This window comes from Lepidochelys kempii, chromosome 2 (assembly GCF_965140285.1).
Source record: "Lepidochelys kempii isolate rLepKem1 chromosome 2, rLepKem1.hap1, whole genome shotgun sequence".
NCBI lineage: Eukaryota > Metazoa > Chordata > Testudines > Cheloniidae > Lepidochelys > Lepidochelys kempii.
Genome location: NC_136381.1, coordinates 186,222,508 through 186,243,506, shown reverse-complemented (window position 1 = coordinate 186,243,506; position 20,999 = coordinate 186,222,508). Strand labels below are relative to the sequence as shown.

General features: G+C 40.4%; 1 protein-coding gene across 2 annotated transcripts in view; it reads left to right on the top strand.

Annotated features, from left to right (window-relative positions):
• PDCD6IP (programmed cell death 6 interacting protein) overlaps nucleotides 1–19,572 on the top strand; it is a 58,189-nt gene extending 38,617 nt beyond the window's left edge. For both annotated transcript variants that reach the window (XM_073333071.2, XM_073333070.2), the window contains exons 11-18: nucleotides 876–987; nucleotides 1,882–2,051; nucleotides 3,220–3,468; nucleotides 7,033–7,167; nucleotides 8,370–8,464; nucleotides 15,605–15,740; nucleotides 16,679–16,860; nucleotides 18,861–19,572. In XM_073333071.2, the coding sequence (XP_073189172.1) occupies nucleotides 876–987; nucleotides 1,882–2,051; nucleotides 3,220–3,468; nucleotides 7,033–7,167; nucleotides 8,370–8,464; nucleotides 15,605–15,740; nucleotides 16,679–16,860; nucleotides 18,861–19,026 (1,245 nt within the window). In that variant the 3' untranslated portion in view covers nucleotides 19,027–19,572. The remainder of the gene's footprint in view (nucleotides 1–875; nucleotides 988–1,881; nucleotides 2,052–3,219; nucleotides 3,469–7,032; nucleotides 7,168–8,369; nucleotides 8,465–15,604; nucleotides 15,741–16,678; nucleotides 16,861–18,860) is intronic.
• Nucleotides 19,573–20,999: the final 1,427 nt, after the last annotated feature.

Below are 20,999 nucleotides of genomic sequence, written 5' to 3'. Positions count from 1 at the left end.
GATTTGTCTCCATTGCGGGTGGAACTAAATGATCTCCAATTTCCAAGCAAAGACTCTAGATGGATATCTGGCTGCCTTACCTTCTGCTATCAGTCTTAGGATCTTCAACCTTCCTCTAGATTATTAACTCACTCCACAAGATCTCTCTCTACTTCAGTAGCAGTTCTTAGAATGTTCCCATCACAGAAATATGTAGAGTTGTACATTCATTCATAGTTTTGCTGAATAGTGTGCAGTCACTCATGCCTCATCCTCTGATGCCATATTTGGCTCTACTATTCTTTGAAGTCAAGTCTAGGATTGAAGAAAGCCCCACCCTTCCACAGAGGGTACTGCTCCATAGTCACTTAGAGTGGAGCACCCACAGGGACACTACTTGAAGAAGAAAAGAAGCTTACTCTGTGCAGTAACTGTAGTTATTCGAGATGTCCCCCATGGATGCTCCCCTGCCCGTCCTCTTCCGCTCTGCTTCAGAGCTCTTCAACGAGCTCCATAGTAGAGAAGGAACTGAGGGCAGTTTGCCTGCGCAGCTGCATATAGCCTTGGTGCAGGGCACGAAACTGCGGGGGATGTATGTGCAGGCCACGTGGACGCTGCTACCTAAAATCTCTGATCTGAGGTACATGGAGCGGAAGTACACCTTGAGTGGAGTACCCATAGTGGGATACATCTCGAAGAACCACAGTTACTGCCCAGGGTGAGTAACCTCTTTTCAGTTTTATTCACTGAAATAACTGTTGGACTGTTAGGTTTAGTAAGTCTTTTTTTCAACTTTATTCTAGGTTCTAAAATTTATCTTTACAATTTATAGTTGTAAAGCCGTTTCATAGTTAGGAAAAATTATATTGTATGTAACACATTTTTAATTCTTTAAGTCACTAAGATTATTGGGTGAAGAGGAAGCCACAGACAATGATCTAAGAACAAAATTCAAAGAGCGTTGGCAAAGAACACCATCCAGTGAACTCTACAAACCTTTGAGGGCAGGTAAATCTCACCTTTTCACTTCTCTGGTCCTGGGACTGCTAGTTCCAACAAGATCAATTCAGTTGAAGAAAGGTCTGTCTGCTCTCATTACTCCACTAGAACCAAGATTGGGGGTGTAGCCATAGGAGCCTCTTTGCTGGTTCTGTGCCACCAGAGGATTGATTTTCCTCACACCCCCCACTCTCTTTGCACAACGTTAATTCATAGAGCCCTGCAAATCTGCGGATATCCACTTTATCTCCGTGGATCATTTTTGTGGATCAGATGCTGATGCAAATTTTGTATCCACACAAGGCACTATTAATTATCTGTCTGTATGTGCTAGTTGTATAGCCAGATCCCACTAGCGGTGTGAAAAGAGGCTGGCCTTCTGACAGAATATCTGGCTTATTGTGTCACTTACATAGTCTGTACTCTTGAGTATAACGGACTTCATGTTTCAGGTTTTAATAACTGTTTGCTGCTTTTTATTAAATTTAGGATGGATTATAAAAAGTCACTTGTTGCCCTTTTCTGAAGGAATTTTGTCAGTAAAAATCCAATTTTTAAACAGCTGTTCCTTACACTGCACTTATCACCCATCACCATGTTCTGAGTCCTGATTTGTATTATTTTGGAACTTTGAACTGACATGCAAGGTTTAAAATTTGATGTGCAATTCACACCACAGAACTTTTTGATGTGCTTTCTTAGTAATTCCTTAAATAATCAACAAATGGGGATTTTAATTTAGATATTTTAAACGTTCATTGCATGAACAGGACTTCTGTTTGAATGTTGTTCTGTGAAAATTTATAATGAATTGCTGATAGGTACAAATGTTGCTGTAGTATAAGACTTGGATTAAATCACGGCTTTGTAGTAGTCTAAATATTTCCTTTGTTTTATTGCCAGAGGGAGCCAATTTCAGTAATATTTTGGATAAAGCTATACAGGCAGATGGACATGTTAAAGAACGCTATCAGACTCATCGGGATACAATTTCACTTCTTTGTAAACCAGAGCCAGAATTGAATGCAGCCATTCCTTCTGCCAATCCAGCAAAAACGATGCAGGGAAGTGAGGTAAGGCAAGAAAATTGAAGGTTGCACATTAGTGGCTACACTGAATGGCAGTGCATTGGGACAACAGTTATTTAGAGACTGTCTATAGTTTCTTAAAGGGGAAAAAAAAAGTGGATCTATACGAAACTAAATCGACAATTATCTCGACAACATTTAGAATAAGTTGCCTTGCACAGGATAACACTGGTATGGTGTATGAAACTGCACTATTTTACAGTATTTGGGGTTCCCCTTAAGGGTTAGGAAAAGGGACTGCTAGAACTGACCTGCTTCCTTCCCAGACTAATTCCTCTCTAGAGTGTAAAAGGAAGTTAAACAGCTGGTACTAAAATCAAGGAAGTTTTGCTCCCAGAAATGACTACAGAAATTATCGTCTAGTAACCTGCGGATCTCATTTTTATTTTGCTCACTCTTTTTTGTTTACCTAAAATCAAAAGTTCCAAAAGTGATCTGTTTGACAGCATGTGGGAACAGAGGTGATCCGCAGTATGTTTATTAAGATGACCATGGTATGGAAACACTTGAGAGCCCCCAACATAAAGTATTAAGCAATTGGATTAATTCTATTTCCAGAATAGCCATATTTCAACTGTATCAATATGATCAGTTGCCTACTATGGAGCAGTTTGAATGCAGTATGTGTGACAGCATTTTTGCAAATGTTTGCTGCTATTTGATAGATCCTTAAAAATCCTTCCTAGTACTTTGATATTTATGTTTAAAGGAGAATGTTGCTTTAAATATACAAAGAAACAAAAATATTAAAGTATTCTATCCTGGTAGCTCATGCTTTGAAAGTAAAACCTCATTCAATACATAATGTCCATGTAACCTGATATTACTCTCGTGGCTGTAGTGTCATAACTTAAATTTAATATGCTATGGAATAACTAAGGTTGTTAGTCAAGCCATTTGATCCATGTTGAAATTCTCACTCCTGTCAATCATGGAGAAGACTTCTAAAGGAAAATGAAGTATTGCACAAGTGAGCTGGCTTCCCCCATTAACTGGATATAGTAGCGAAAGTTGTTTCAGAATGTAAACTGAATATCAGAGGTCACCAATATTGAATAATCTGTGAGAAATGCAAGATGAGTAATGGAGTACAGCTTGCCAAAATTGCTTCAAAACTAAGTCCAAATATTAACTTAATTTAATTTTTTCATAGGTTGTTAGTGTCTTAAGATCTCTACTAGCTCGCCTGGATGAGGTGAAGAAGGAGAGAGAACAACTTGAGAACGACCTAAAATCTGTAAATTTTGACATGACAAGCAAATTTCTGACTGCACTTGCACAGGATGGTGCTATAAATGAGGAAGCCATCTCTGTCACCGAATTGGACCGGATATATGGAAGTTTAACACACAAAGTGCAAGAGACCCTGAAAAAGCAGGATGAACTTCTCAAAGACATTCAGGTACAAAACATTAACAGTAGGTTTCTCCGTGTGACTTTTTTTATAAACTTGGCAGTACTAGCTCATTTGCTTTCCCAGACCCACAGGACCTTCTCAGATAGCAGGACCGCAGATACCTTAACCTTTTATTCTTTGCTCTTTCCTGCTCAGGACTCCCACTATGCTGGAATAATAGCTGATCAAGTGATCTTTGACTGATAAATAGTTCCCAATGAGAATGGGGGAAAAATATAGGTGTTTTCCAGCAGCCTGTGCCACAGGTTTCCGTTGCGAACTCTTCAAGGCCTTCCCTTGCTCCAGTTCAGCAGCATTGTGATGGCTCCTTAAAGGAAGAAGCCTACTGTAACAGGGCTGTTCTGCCTCTACTGTCACTTACACTGTCTCATCCTATCTGGTAAGAGAGACACATTTGGGCTCTGAGGTACAGCTCACCCCTTCTAACCAGCAGCTATAGTTAGACACTTCATCATCAGACTCTTGAAGCCCACCAAGGTATAAAGTTGCACCAGTCATATGCAAATTAGAGTTCATAACTTTCAAACTGTAATTCACTCTGACAATTCCATCCTAGTTTCATACATCAAAAAGCAGGTGGTGCCGGAAGCAGAACTGGTAAAACAAGCAGAAGGAAACATGTCTCTCGAGCCCGTGACAGTTGTTTTCTTGACTACGTCCCATGTAGAAACTACGTTCTTCGAGCATTTTTCCACGTGGGTTCCAGTTGTAGGTGGATATACCTCATGTGTGTCGAGAATATTTTAGCCAGCAGCGTCTGTTGAGTCAGCGCATATGCCCTGTATGTCCTCGCACCTCCACTCCCAAGTCATAAAGGGCAGAGCAGCCCCAGCTGCCACGCATTTCCATCTTAGTGCCCATGACTGAGACAGAGTTACATAGTGTCCATCTATTTCCCTGTTGTATCTTAAATAGTGTTAAGATACTTCTTTCTAGTTAGTGTTTCTATTTTATTTGTGCCTGTTGGTTTAAAAAAAAAAAACACCCTGTTTTCTGGCTCTCCTCTTGGTACCAAGGTGTACGTCATGGCTGAGTCTTGGTCTCTGGGCTTTAAAATATGCCCTACTTTCAAATCGCCTTTGTCTGCAAGTGATTGACATACTAAATGTCTTTGTTTAGGGTAGTCGCATATTGCAGGCAAATGTTCAGTTTGTAAATCTTTCTCTAAATGTACACAGCAAGTTCATGATGCCTGTTTTAAAAAGTATCCTTGATAGAGAAGTCAATGAGGAGTGTCAGACTCTCAAGTTCCTCATCGGAAACAACCTGTTTTAAAACTGATGTCTACCAGTGCTCTGGCTACCAGAAATGCTGTTCTGGGAAGTAGCAGGTCTCCTATCTCTTAAGACACTTCATTCTTCTTGGAAACTGGCTTAGCATCCTTGGGTCAATTGTCTGGGGTGTTGCATCTTCATTCATAGATGAAGCAATTATTCCATCTACTCTTTGCACAATAGTTGACTTTAAGGCATTTCAGGATTTTCTTAAACGAATGGTGGAGATACTTTTTGAAGTTACTCAAAAACATCTTGCACATTTTGACATTTTTACATCTAGTCTCATAAGACCACTGGGCTGTGCCAATGAATGCCCTCAAATCCTCTAAAGATATGTGACAGAGCCCTGCATTGATCTTGGCAACTTCTAAAAAAGCAAACTGAAAACACCAAATTCCGCTATGGGGGTTTAAAAAGAAATAGTCACATCCAGAATTTGAGTGGATTGCACCATGGAAATAAGTGTCCTGTAATAAGAATTGTGAACCAATTCATAGGCTCTAGGGATGGAATTAATGATGGAAAGGGTAAACATCTGAAACTTTGTCCAATGGATGAATATATTGAGAGGTCTGAAGTCCAGTATTGGACACCAACTTCTGTTCTCCTTTTTGGAATGAGGAAGTATTGGGAATAGAGCCCTCAGTTGCAGTACTCTGGAGGCACCATGTTGATTGCAGTCGCTGAAGGAGAGAATCTGTCTCTGCCTGCATCAAGGTGTTATCAGAAGGGTTCATTAAGAAGAATGAGGTCAGTTGTGCGCAGTGGACATCATTACCAATTCAGAGTTTGACCTTTTGATCTTAACTTCCTCAAGGATGGTTGCCAGTTGTCTCAGGAGTGTTGCTACTACCTGAGAGGCAAGACTTTCAAATAATACCCCTATTTTGATGCTTGAGTTTTGAGATCACTCTGCTCAGCAAGTTGTCAGAGATTCACAGTGGTGTTCACTTCTCTGTCCATCTAGGTCTCCTAATCAGCTAGAAGTCCATTCCCCCCCCCCCCATCTCAATCTACAGTTTATAAGGGCAGAGTTGGATTCTGTATCAGTCAGTACATACCTTCCTCAGGACAGGCTGTGCACTGTGACTCATATTTCAAACTTATGTACACAACGAAAGACCTCAGTGAAAGTGTGCCTAAGCATTCTGGCTCACATGACAACTTGTACTTCCATGACTCCATATGCAAGATGGCACCTCTGCCCTCTTCAGGGATGATTCAGACTGGTTTGTCACTCAACCAGGTGCAGCTTAGACTTATCGGTAGAAGTTCCTCCAAGGCCTTTATCTGCCATGGTCCAGAACAATTTAGAGGGTCACCTAAGCAGGAGGGGCTTACTTAATCACTGAATTCATTTGTCCAAACTCATGGGTAAGTATTTTGGGATTGGGGGTTCCTATGAGACCTATTTGCCACGGATGTGACCAAGAAGTGTCCCATATTTCGTTCTTTATGAAGAGTCCGTCTGGGCTCTTCAGATGCATTTCTGATCTGGTGGGCGTTAGAAGCTGCTTTATGCTTCCCCCACACACACTGTTTAGTCCCAAAGTCTTCAGGAAGATAGGTCAAGACAAGATTCAAATGACACTGATAGCACCTGTGTGGGCGTATCCGTTTTCGTTCTCTGACCTAATTCACCTTATCTGACAACCTTGTCTGCTTCCAGTCCTCCTGGACATCATTTCACAGAACCGAGGCCTGGTGCTACACCTGGAGCTAAAATCTCCACAGCTCACAACAAGAAAATTATCTGGCTAATCTGAATCCTCAAGAGCTTTTGATCCAGCTATGGGACTGGCACGGGGGTAAAAGGAAACCCACCTCACTAGGGGCTAATCAGTCATACTCAGTTGGTGGAGTATTCTGTTCTGGATTATTTATTGTCCCTACAATATTTGGGTCTGTCAATTGGCACTATCTCTGTCACCTTCAGGTTCTTCTCACCTCCCTGCTCCCCAACCATTTCCAAATTTCTGAAGGGATTAATTCATTTGTTTCTCCCAATTTGAAGAGCCCTTTCCTACATGGGATTTCAGTGCAATGCTGATGTCCTTAATGGACCCTCATTTTGAACCTCTGTCATGTTCTTTGTATCATCTCTCCACAAAAACGTTTTATCCAATATTTTAAATGCAAAAGTCTCTTAAATACAACACACATAATTGCCTTTAATCCTCAGAGATACTGCTGTGTTTGAATGCCTTGGATTTTAAATTTCAGGAATTTTAGGCATCCTGTGGGACCAAAACTGTTCGTTCTTTTTTTGCAGAATGCACATCAGGAATTTTCAAAGATGAAACAATCAAACAGTGAATCTAATTTAAGAGAAGAAGTTCTGAAGAATTTAGCTGTAGCAAATGACAACTTTGTGGAACTTGTAGCTAATTTAAAAGAAGGCACAAAGGTATAGTAACCCTTACGGAGCCAGAAAGGGTACATTGCTGTGTCCATGCAAAACTGTACCTAAGCAATAAATGACAGCAAACTTTTCAGTTTTGTCAGATGCATTCCTTTCTTTGGCTTACTGTTTAGTCTTTTCTCTAAAATGTGTATCTGTATAACTTTGAATTGCTGCAGTTGTAAAACTTTTTTGTCATGTTTGTATAAAGACTAACACACACAGACTTGTGCCAGAATAACAAAAGGTGTGAATTACATCTTTTTTAGTTAGATTTAGTTAATTCAGTGCAAGACTGTAGACCAGCCCTAGTATTTGGGGCATTTTTTTCCCTCCATCTAAAGTGATGTCAGGTCACTTTATATAACTTTTATTTGTATGCATTGCTCTCTGTGTAGTCTAGAGAGAGATCAGGAAGGCCATACTCAATTGTCTTTTATATTGACTTTTGGTACTGGAAAGTTGTCTCCTGGACAATTTGTCTTGCTTGCTTACCAGTAAGAGATTAACACTATAGTATTGACTACTAGTGTTATGTAATAGTCTGCTTTTAAAATTTTATTAAACTAGTACCTCCTGTTTAAATATTCTGATCTCTGAGCGGAAACAAATTTGTCTTCCATTTATATAATATATTTGCAGTTGCCGAGACTAGTTGATTAATCTAGTGCAGCAGTTCTCAACACGTGGCCCAATTAACATACAGCTGTGGCCCAGCTGTGTGCTAAAGGCTGCAGGGTCTGCGTGGCTGGTGTCTGCGCTGCCAGGATGCCCAGCTGGCATGGCGGGATCTTGGGCCCCTGGTGCAGCCCAGGCCCTGGCTGCCATGCCCCACCCAGCGCAGCAGGGTCCAGGGCTGCCATGAACTGCCCCACCCTGCAGTGGGGTCCTCTCCTGGCCCCACTCTTTGAAGGGGTCTCAGAGAGGGCACTGGGCATAGGGGCCTTCAGGCAGGGCCTGCAGTGGTATTCAAGTAGATTGAGAACCATTGATCTAGTGCTTTCCAAACAGAGAGCAGATGTATTTCTGTGTTGTCGTTTTACTAGAATCAGAAGATTGGGCTATGAAATGTCTCTTCATAACTGAGTCAATTTATAAAAACATGCATAATGTTAAACATTAACTTGTTTTTTAAATGGGGTGTGAATTATGCTTATGCAGCTCTTAAGACTGTATTCATTGCAATGTGTTCACTTTTTCTTTGATAGTTTTACAATGAATTGACAGAAATCTTGCTGAAATTCCAAAACAAATGCAGTGACATCGTTTTTGCCCGTAAGACTGAAAGAGATGAACTTCTAAAGTAAGAATCTAGTATTTTGTTTAAGCATTAACGAAAATAATCTATATTAGTCATAACAAGTACAACGGTTGTGCTTACTGTGGTACTTAACTGAGAGTAGGAAGAAAGGAAGGATGGCTCTCTGGATAAAGTACAGTTCTCACAAGAATAAGTTGTGCCTTTCTAACACATTAAAATTATTTGAAAGGATCATCAAAAGGATGGTAAAGGGAGGGCAGTTGAACAAATTATGAAACTTCCAGAAATCTCTTCACAAGATGCTGTTTATCATTTTATCCTAGCTATTGTCTGCATAATTTAGCCTTATTCATATTGGTATCCACCCCTTTTTTAAAATTTTCAGATAAATACCATTTAAAGCTGAAGATCATTGCCCCAGAATTCATTATTTGTTTGTCAGAAACGACAGTTGTCCTAATACTTTGGATGTCCTCTGACAGATATTTGGAGTTCACTTGTACGAAACAATTTTTCTCAATGTATCCTGTTGAAGGGAATTCTCAAGCGGTACTTTGTAAAATGAAAAAGTGTTTCCTATAATCTGTTTCATGCTCTACTTTTGTATAGATTGTTTTTACCACCCTCATCATAGTGTTTGTGCACATTCCAGTAGCGCATTAAGCGTTGACTACCTTTCTGTCATATCTTTGTGCTCTCATCCTCTCCCCATGGTGAGAAGCATGTGCAATGGAGTGTCTTGTTTACAGATATTTTTTAATATGCATGTTGCTATGTATTTATGTTAGAGAAAGCAAGATCAAAGAAATGCCCCTCACACTTGGGGTAAAAGGTGATGAGGGGATTCCTGGGGAGTTGATGCCATGATCTTGGACCAGCCCCTGAGAAAATTCTGTCGTGTTGCCTTTTAACTTTAAGTGACCTTTGTTCTATGATAACCCAATTGGACTTCTCTGTACTAGTCACTTGATACACTGCTATTCCATATACTCTTAAACTAACTTTGTTCACTTTCAGAACACTGCTTCTTCCACAACCCCTCTGTTGCCTCTAGTGGTTTTTCCTTCCTTTCTCTGGATCTTTTTATTTTTGCTATGCTTCTGAAGGGAAGTATTCAAGCTGAAAGCGTCAGGTCATAAGGTGATCATCAGCTGGCATCAGGAAATCCTCCTGCCCCCTGTGTGCCCATTAATGTAAACCTAATGCTCCCCATTCAGTCTAATTCATTCTGGTGATCTTATGTAAGGCTAAGATTTTGTCATGGGTATTTTTAAGTCATGGACAGGATGCCAGCCATAAACAAATATGTACACAGTAATGCAGTTTTCACTACAAGAATACAGAAGCTTTTAAATTTCCTGTTAAACCATATATAACTTTGACTACTGACAAGATTGTTAGTGTAAAATGGTAGTTTACTAACAGTTAGAGCTTTCCATGTTTCTGAAACAGCTTGTTGTATTTCTCCAGGCTGTCATCTTTGAGTGTCTGTCATCTCTCAAGATATCTTTGAGACAAAAATGATCTCTAGCAGTCCGCACTGTTATCGGGCACCAACAAACTTCTCAGAGCTATTATGGCCAAACTTGGAAAATGATCTTAAGTTGCACCAAAATTTTACGTCAGGGCACTTCATTTCAGAAACTGCACTGCTGTAGCTATAAAACTCTGCTTTTGCCAACTCGTTTTCAAACATGGGAATAGACTCAAGTACATTTAGTGATGCAACATCAAGAAGTGTGGTCTGATGGGGGTCAAACACTCGGCAGGCTTTAAAAAAACTGCAGCTGGTTGACAAAACCATTTAGTACCAGTCATGTAGGCTTTCTTAGCTAACAGGTTGTCAGTCATGCCACTGAAGGACTTTGCCAACTGGCAAGATCAGCCAAGTCATTTGCCACTTTACGTGATCTGATTTCTGGTTTTTCATAAGCAGTGCAAGTTGCCATTATTCTTGGTGCAAACAGTTCTAATGCTACAATAGCTGCTTTTATTTCCATTGATTTTACTGCGTGACCACATCTTCAACAGATGAATTACAGCTTCACTCCTATTCCTCCAAAAAAAAAAAAAAAAAAAAATCCACCTAATCCTGCAGGTGGCTGGTATGAAAGTGGACAGCTTCAAACCAGCTGTTCCACCATATGGTTACCAGTGAAGTTGGAATTGCAGGCACTTTCCTTTTGCTGCAACGATTGACTGAACCATGTTTTGTGCACAGGGCAGGAATAAAATGCCCTTTTTATGGCAATGACAACTTCATTTACTTTTTCCAAATGATTTTATCTAGGTTTTGCCCACTAAGTTGAGAAGATGTGCTGTGCATGTTACGTGCATTGCATTTGGAAAAAGTGCTTTGACTGTTCCAAGGTTTTCTTCATATATGCAGCATTGTCAGTGACAAAAAGCAGTGACTTTTTCAAAAAGAACTCCATATTTCTGAACTGTTTCCACCACTGTGTGACTCAGTTTTAAAGTTAAATCTTCAAACACACCCTATTAGTAAAGACTTCAATTCCAAACTACCTTCCCCTTGTCGGCTTGAAGTGTCTGCAAAAGACAAACCGGGATATTCGCTATGTAGCACCCTTCTACATCAGTAGTTTCACCTGCTATGAGACCAATTCCAAAACTTTGATTCAGCAGTTTTCAGGTCATTTACATGTCTTTCAAAAAGCTTTGGCAAGTATGTTTTTTGGAGATGATCCAAGGTAGGTATAGTCTTCATAGAGCTTTCCAGATAGCTTTTCTTAGCAGAGTTGTCTAAGACACGTAGCAGAATGTTAGCAGTGCAGAAACCCTCTGTTAACAACTGTCCTACGATGCATCTGTTCTTTGGTCTTTACAGTAAACAGGTCACTCGTTATTTTTCATAGTTGAGCTTTCTTGCCCAGACCCGATTCAAGGCCTTGTACCGTATGTTTATGCAAAGCACTTTCTGTATGTTTGTCACAGCTTGCTTTTCGCATGTAATCTACAAGAATGTTGCATGCGGTACAAAACATCAATCCGCCACTTTCATGAAATGTTCCATTTGGGTATTTTACTCCTTCTCTGCTTAGCAGTTTTGTTCATTTTGCTCCTCAGTGTACTTTAGCGTTGCCATTTTTTCTCTCACTCAACTAAAGCTCACGCATGTTGTCATAAATATAAAGGGAAGGGTAACCACCTTTCTGTATACATTGCTATAAAATCCCTCCTGGCCAGAGGCAAAGTCCTTTTACCTGTAAAGGGTTAAGAAGCTCAGGGTTAAGAAGCTCAGGTAACCTGGCTGGCACCTGACCCAAAATGACCAATGAGGGGACAAGATACTTCTAAATCTGGAGCGGGGGGGAAAGGCTTTTGTCTGTTTGTGTGGTACCTTTCCTGGGAACAGATCAAGGATGCAAGCCCTCCAACTTCTGTAAAGTTAGTAAGTAATCTAGCTAGAAAATGCATTAGGGTTTTTTTGTTTTGGCTTGTGAAATTCGCTGTGCTGGAGGAAATGTGTATTCCTGGTTTTGTCTTTTTGTAACTTAGTTTTGCCTAGAGGGTTTCTCTATTTTGAATCTGACTGCCTGTAAGATTATCTTCCATTCTGATCTTAGAGTTCTTATCTTTTTTTTTTTTTTTGTTCTTCTAATAGTTTTTTGTTTTTTAAGAATCTGATTGGGTTTTTTGGGTCTTAAAAATCCGACTGGTCTGTGCTCACCTTGTTTATTCTCAAGCCTCCCCAGGAAAGGCGGTATAACGGCTTGTGGGGATATTTTGGGGAAATAGGAAATCCAAGTGGTCCTTTCCCTGATTGTTTTGTTTTTTTGTTTAAATCATTTGGTGGTGGCAGTGTTTTATCTAATCCAAGGGCAAAGACTTTATGCCTTGGGGAATTTTTAACCTAAGTTGGTAAAAATAAGTTTAGGGGGTCTTTCATGCGGGTCCCCACATCTGTACCCTAGAGTTCAGAGTGGGGAAGGAACCTTGACACATGTGCTCCTCATGATTTACTGCTCAGTTAAAAAAAACCTTATTGGATAAGCAACAACCAGGTCAGGCATTAGACTGTCTGGGATCCAGGGCAGAAACTAAGGAGTGCTCCCCCCCCCCCCCCCCCCCAGGTTTGTATTAATGGAATTTTGAGGAAGTTTTAGAGGTCTCATAAAAATCACAGAATCCTTGACTGACTCTTTGCCTTAATCTCTCTCCTTCCGGTGAATAAGCTAGCATTGTCAAGTGCTTGAGACCCAAGTACCAGGGTGGACTGCCGTTTGATCTTGTGACAGTTATGTTATGTAGCTTAATCAAGCACACCATGAACAGTTGGCAACAGCACAGCTTTTCAGCCTTCATATGTAGGGTGACAGTATCATGCTGCAACAGTGCTATGTACATGGATAAGGCTAGTGCAGTAATATGCTTTTTGAGGGTCATAATCACTTGGCCTTTTTCTTGCTTAAGAAAGCTTATCAAAGCCACATATGTTCTATCTTTTTCTAACCAAATCATCTTATTCACCAAAGCATTGGTGAAGGCTGCTTGATACTGAAACTACTTGGGGAATGTATTACTTTAATCAATACACATGCCCTGTTAACACTTAATCCCCAAATCCTATCCTATCCTTTTTTTTAAGAAGTGCTTTATGTGGAAATTGTGCTTGTAAAGTAAATCTTAACATTTAATAGTGGAGTTTGCTTGCCTGCCCACACCATCAAGCCAACAAAGAGAAACCTAAAGTCTCTCTCTCCACTGTGGTATATTTGAGGTGAGGATTACCAAATTCCCTCTTAAGTCTGACAGTCTCACTTTCTCAGTGTACGGTTAAAGCTATAAAATTAGTGCAAACAAAATATTACCATTCTGTCAGTAGTTGGTTAGTGTCACTAGCATTGTTGTTGCTTGTACTAAGAATTGATCGCCATCAGAAAGTTGTAGTAGGACAGGGTAAGATGATCAGACTTTTCAGGATGTTTGTAGTACATCTCTACTAAAAACTCTTCTGCATTATGCAAAATCTAAATTCCTAGTTGTCAGTAAAACACCTACCACCACCACCCACCCCGCAAAATCCCCAGGTAGTTTCTTGTTTGGCATTGGAACCTTTGGAGCCATAATTTGACAGTTTTCATTTTCATGTTAATCAGGGTATAGGAGGAACATTAAAATGGATTTTACTTTTAGCACTGTAAGAACTTTGTAGTTTGAAAGGCTAGTTTTTAGTCTTTAAATTGTTTTTAAGATGGCTAAAATATCCTAAATTCTTTTAAGCATAAAGTTAAGCTGCAGATGTGCAGGGCTTAACTTTAGAGAAGAAATGCTAGTTAGTTGTTGGATTTCTCCCCTAGAAATCCCTTCACCTAAGATGTTGCATTCTGTTTGTGACACTTTTGGGATGTGGTATTTAATAAATAGTAGTTCCACTGTCTGCAGCAAATTGAGTTTGGCTGTTCATATAACCTTTTTTTATAAAAACCCACCAAGACAGTATTGATCTCTTGTTCACAAGAGATCTCTCATTCCATTAACTCCAATGACAATTTTCTTTCTCACTTAACCAGCAAGACCAATAGTTGGCCAGTTTTATCTCTCTTCTGAGTTGACATTCATATTTGTTATAGTATGAAACTCTAGTTTATTATTAGCGAGATTGGAGAGAATGATACATTTTTCTTTTTCAGTTTTCTGTTTCAAAATGCCACGTACAAATTTCCAGCTGTGACACTTTTGGATTTTACCTAATTTAACATACTTTTATGTGAAGTAGACTTCCCTTAAATGTTAAATGGTTCCTAAAGTCTCTCAGTAGAATTGGCCAAATCTCAAATATTTAGCATTATCCCAACATCTTTGAATATGCTACATTTCTTAGAATACCTGACTTCAATCCCCAAATTTCTGGCTGGAATTCCCAGGAACTCTGATATCCTAAGAAAAGGGTAGTTGTTTGGTGTTTCTTTTAGTATGTTATAGTTTCTGAACTCTCTATGTATCTTTTTAAGATGCTTGCTTAGTAAAGTTTAACTCAAGAAATAGAGATTGCATGCTGAAGAACGTGAGAACAAGTGTTCTGAGAGCTGCGAGTTTCTGGCAGTTTGCATTATTCAAGTGTTTTCCCACTGCCCCAGTTTTCTTAGGGCTAGTTTACACAGGCAGTGCTTTAACGTGGCTTGTGTCGTCATGGCAGAGCGCTGTGGCAGGACTTTTTTTTTTTTAAAGAAACGTCCACGAGGGGTGTAGCTACCCAGCACTGTCTGGATCTAGCTGCCAGCTGGTGCACTGTCTACACTGGCGCATTACAGCACTGAAACTTGCTGCGCTCAGAAGAGTGTTTTCCACACCCCTGAGCGAGAAAGGTGCAGTGCTGTAAATTACCAGTGTAGACAATGAACCTTGGACTGTTCATTTTAGTGCAGAAGATCATATCCACTGGAGTATCTAGCAGACTAACTTTTCCATCGTACCCTGAAACATGGTCGGTCTTGCCCTAAATTAAATAAAAATGTATGTCATCTGAAATTATTTGTCCTCTGTATGTGAAACAATCACTTTGCAGAGTAAAGAGCTTAAGATTTTTTTTATCAGTATGTCCTAGTCTTGAGGTACCTTTTGTAACCCAAGAGTACATCTACACTGGTAGAGAGATTCTCAGTAGCTTAGCTTGAACTAGTATGTTTAAAAATAGGAGTTTTGGACTTGGTGGGCTAGCTACCCAGTTTGGACGGAAGATGGTGGGGAGTGGTGGTGTCTGAGTTTGAGCAGCTAGCCTTAGCCACTGCTGCAATCCACACTGCTGTTTTTAATGAGCTAGCTTGAGCCAAGGTTGTGCGCGTCTGTCTGCCTGGGCTAGGAGATAGGCTGTAGACATACTTTCAGAGACTCTCAAAGTTGCTGAAACGTTCCTGATTTTTCTAGGAGTATATTTTTCCTAAAGCTTGGCTCACTTAATAAACTATATTCTGGGTGGATTTGGAGCTTGAGTAAGGGCCCGAAGAGGAAATAGCTGTGCAAGTTGTTAAAAGGATTGGCTGGAGGAAGGACTGAACAAGGTGAGATCGTTCTCCAGTCAAAAGTGGGTCCAATATTAAGTGTTACGCTTTAAAATAAGATTGACACTGCCAGATCCTGAGTTGTCTTGCCTCAGGTTGTTAGTGAACAGAAATATAAAATCAGCTAAAATCTAAACTATACTTTTACTCTTTTTAACAGAGACTTACAACAAAGCATTGCTAGAGAACCCAGTGCTCCCTCTGTTCCTTCACAGCCTGCATACCAAACTGCAGCAGCTGGAGGAAGTAAACCTGCTGCATCAACTACTCCAACTCCAGCACCCAGAACCATGGTGGTAAGTAAAGGCTTGTGTTATATACAAGTTGATTACAGATAGGCCATGGTTTGTAACAGTATTTGATTATCAGAACTTTTGCATATCAGTCTCTCTAATGTATTGGGGTACAGTAGAACCTTAAAGATAGAAACACCAGTCATGGACTGCCCGATCAACTGGACACAAAATGAAACTGGAAGTAATCACTCAGGCAGCGCGCACACACGCTACTGTACTGTGCCTGAATTGCATCTAAAGGTAGGCACATCTGGGCCTGACCCCACCCTCACATGCACGGGGCACCCACTCACAGCAAGACGCTGGGGCTGCTAACCCAAGGCAGCCAGAGCCAGCCAGCAGAGCAGAAGCAGCTGGGGTTTGCACTGGGTTCTCTCTCTCACACACCCCCCCCCCCCCCATTTTTACCCTTCCCCACACTGAGAGGGGGACACACTGTTCTCTCCCCCCCCCCCCCCATTTCCCCTCCCACACACACACACAGCTCTGCAGGCCTGAATGGAGACAATCATGCATTCCAGGCCTGAGTAGGGAGCTCAGCTGCTGTTGAAACCTGGCCTGGAGTCTCAGCTGCTGGATCTGGAGCCTGAACTGCACTTTGTTCAGAGTTATGGACAACGTCCATTCCCGAGGTGTCTATAACTCTGAGGTTCTACTGTATTATATTTTAATATCTATTGCCAAATCAAGGAGGGGCGGGGGGGCCGGGAAAGCATTCAGGAAATGTCAGTGGTTGCAAGTAATAAGGTTTATAGTTAACTTTGTTTCCATTTTATCATCTTTCATTTTGTCTCAAACTTTCTAAAAAGTTTGAATTAAGCAATTATACAGCAACATAAATGTATAACATTGTGTAAAACCAAAAAAAAAATTATAGAATTGAACCTGGTGCTTGCCTTGAAAAACTTGGTCTAATTGATTTTTTTTTTTTTTTAAAGTCTAGTAAACCACAACCACCAGCACGCCCTCCACCACCAGTGATTTCTACAGCAAATACTCTCTCCCCTCCTGTATCAACAGCCACTGGAGCTACTGCTTCTCCAGTTGGTTCATCTGTAGCTAGCACTGGACCATCACAGGCACAGGGACCCCCTTACCCAACCTATCCAGGATACCCAGGGTAAACTATCAGAATGCTTAAGTACTTCATAGATAATCTAATTTACAACACCAAAAAATGCCTATTTTGTTAAATGTGAATTGAATTTAAATAAGCTGCTTTTAGTGGACACTGGGGTTTCCTTTTCTGTGTTAAGATCTGACATTTCTTCGATTTGTCACGTCTACAGTTCAGATACATGTTAGTATAGGACAGCAATTCTTAAACTGGTCTGTGGACTGCTGTGGGGTCCTTGCTTAACTGACTAGTCACAAAGTGCTTGATCTCCTTGCTTCTAGTTCTTGCATCGTATTAAAGACTGCTAAAACATATAATGATTGCTAGAGCAATGTCATGTAGTTGCAAATGTGAGGACTCATGATGGTCTACGATGCTGCTTTAGACTTGATTAATGCACTTTTTGAGGGGGGAGATGGGAAGAGTTTGAAATGCTCTTGTAAAGGCTTATTTGAAGAAGCATTAATAGAATTTTACGGATCTCTCTTCCGTGTGCAATATTGGCTTCTTGTTCTATAATTAGTATTGGGTATTCATTTTTATATCTTATGTCCCTTCTCTCTTTAAGACTAGTAGCTATACTGTGGGAACCTCCTGAAATACCCTTACTTGATTTGAGTGCAGGATGGATAAATGTAGCTTATAGCCTTCAATTCTGTCCTCCTGACATGAGAGCTATGTAGTGAGTTTTGTATTGCTACATGCTAAGGGAAGATTCGTGAAGAAAAAATCATCTTTTCATTTAGCTCTTGCAAGTAGTACGTTTTGCATAAGAACTGAAGAATTGGTATTGCCACTCCCTTAATGACAGCACACTTATATAATTGGCAACACCCTACACTCTTAAAATCCCAGAGAGCCTCTTTTAAAAAACATAAATTTCTTTTAATTTTGCAATTGTATTTAGCTTTTTCAGATTCTATCTTGGCTTTCTGGTTGACATACAGTCTGCCTATAGAGTGCAGCATTAGCAGTTCTGGGTCAACTGTCAGGAAGAGTCTTTGTGATCCTGCTTCTTAAAGATGGCATGTGGCCTCTCTCAGGGTGGGGACTGAGTCTTGTTGGGGAGAACTGTGAAGACTCTAGCAAGAGCAGGAGGGAGCCTTTGATAGCTTGTTCTGGCACTCTGCAAAGCTGCCAGGAGAGCAAAGGGAAGGAGTCTTCATCATCCAAGAACCCCTTACTTTTCCTGTGGTCATCACCAGCAGTATATATATATGACCTCTTGTCAGCCTTTCCTCTGGTACCTGCTGCTATGTATGTCCTGTATATCCTCTAACTGCCCCAGACACAAATGTAAAAGGAAGAATGGAGAATTAAGTAGCAACTAGAGCCGACACTGGGGAGAAGAGGCTAGTAAGGGAATCCTATTCAAACATCTGGATGACCTCACGAGATGAGACTTTTTTCCCCTGCACCCTAGGAGCATAGCCAGAATTGGGAGTCATTTGTCAGCTGCAGCTCCTGCTAATGCCTGCCTATCTCCCTGTGGACTTTTCCCACTCCTGTCTCTCTTCCACCTTGTTGTAGCCAGTAGATCGAATGGGATATCTCCCTTTCCGAGGCAGACTCTCTTCCTATTAGTCACCTTTGTTGTTGCATTGAGTACTGCCCCTGATTGAACACAGTGCTATCCAGGCAGACCTTGTCTTAACCAGGTGAGTTGGCACAGTCTAAAAATACTTAATAAATACAATTATATTCAACATTGTTTCTAAGAAGGGGGGGGGGGAATTGGTTTAGAGCAGGGTCATGGTCTTCCTAGTTATGAAAAGCTGCTGTTTTTCTCCTTTTGCTGAATTTCACTTCAAGGTATTGTGCTGGTTTAATACATGCTTCCTAGAGGTTTATGTGCAGTAGTAAATGCTGTAAAGGGGGAAACAAGTTGCAACTGTCTGCCGTGGGTTCCTTGCCTTTTTAGCTTTCTCTCTCATGCTGCATTTTATTGCTACCTCAGTATTTAACTTGTAATTTTTGCAATTAATGGGTGCTGTTTTCCACAGGTATTGCCAGATGCCAATGCCAATGGGCTACAATCCTTACACCTATGGCCAGTATAATCTGCCATATGCACCACAAATGTATCAGAACCCTGGACAAGTACCATACCCAGGACCTCAGCAACCTGGATACCCTTACCCTCAACAGCCTTATTACCCACAGCAATAACATGTCTGCAAAGAAGTTCTGCTCGTTAAAAATGAGAGAAACTTGCAATAAGCATACTAAAACTTTAGCTCCAATTAATGTATCATACTCTACTGAATGCAGTCTATAGCTCCTGTCTGTTAAATACTCAAAGCTGTATTCCAGTTTCTGACTGCACTAAACCTCTTGAGAGATTTGCTGCTGCTGCAGTCCAAACACTAGGCCCGATGTGATCAGAATTAAATTACAGCATAATTCAACTGTAACTGCACTTGAACTAAACCAAAATGTTTCTTTACAAAAATCTTCATTTCAATAGTAATGGGAATATTTGAACAGTGCGTGCATTGGGTGTGATATATTTTACAGAACTACATGGGGTTTCCTTCTATATTCTGTTGGTTTGTATCTCTTTTTGGTTTTGAGTTTAGTTACCAAGTTGCTATTTTGTCTAATCAAGGCCTTGTAAATCATATAAGTAAATAAAAAATAAATGAGGTAAGAATAGTTTAAAATTTGTTAAACATTTTGCTATTCTCATTACTATAAAAAAGATGTTTTGTGTGACTGTTGTGAATTTGTCCTTTGACTTCTGCTGGTCTACGAAACTGAAGCAGCTGTTCCATAGTTAAGATTGCAACTGAGTTTCCATTTATTCCACCTGCTAATCAGCAAACCAAGGAACAACCAGCTCAGCATTGGTTAGACTAAGTCTAGTAGAATCTGTCTACCAAACATGAAGTGAAATTGGCAAGGGATTTGAGTTAGGACACACTCAAAATAGTTGTTTAAGATACTTTTTGAATTGAAGTTTTTGCCACTTCAGGGCCTCCTCACTTCCCTCCTGCCCCCTCCACCCCTAAACCTCCAGAAAGTCAGGAGAGCTAGCTGCTCACTGCATTCACCTATTCAAGGTCAGGGGCATGGGCATAGGACCAAAGATGGGCTGATCAGAATCAACTTCTCAAAACAAGATAGTCAATGTTTCATGGCTCATCTACTCCAGGCTTAAAATAGGGATCTGATGACTACTGTACTCATCTTCCATATTTTATAAAAAGACTCTACCATTTACATTTTGAGGTCTCTCAGCAAAGAAAAAGGCTAAACAGTTCCCTATGGGAGCTTGTCATCAATGCAGTTTTTGTGGAAAAACTTCGTAAATTAAGACATCTTAAAAATAAGAATGGTCACCACAGATTATTTTTATAACACTTGTTTTAGCATGAGAAAAGAGGAGACTTTTAAAAAGTGAGCTTGCTTGACAGTCCTCAATTCCCTGCTGAGCTGCATTCTTCTTCAGTCCTTTGCTCCCTCTCGAGGTTCTCCAGCCATCTGCACCTGGAATGATCTTCCCAAGGGGCAAGTGTAAATCTATAGTAATGTGCTGTTCTTGGCTCATGGTTTTGGGTTAGGGAATATTCCTGTAGAGCTTGGCCTACTTGCAGTGTTCTCACCTACCCGTCTAAAGCCACATAACTGAGACCTGAGAGGCTTCTGTAGGCTTTGAAGCAAGGCGGGAACACACAAGGGAAGCAGCACTCTCAGTTTCCTTCCCCAGCAATGATATATGTAGGCTTACATTTCATTTTGTATGAGGAAGTTGATTGTGGTTCATGGTTTTTGTGAAACATCTATTAACCATGTCTTTGGGACAGCCTGCATTTCTAGAGGTATGTTTGATAAGGGATTGGATAATCTGTATTGTTGTTGTTTAGTCCACAGTATGACAATATCCTGCAATAGTGCCATGGCTCAACTTATTTTAGATTTTCTGAACTGCCTCACACAATGTATCCCTTCTAACGCAGATCTTTCTATTGCCACTTTTTATAACTTACCACTTTTTCAAATTAAATATCTGATATAAACACATGATTAAAATATTAAGGCATGTTTTAATTAAAACCTTATTGCCTTTGAGAGTACCAGTCACCATGCCATCTGAGTGCAAACATCTTAAATCTTTCCTAAACTTTTTTTTTTCTGAGTAA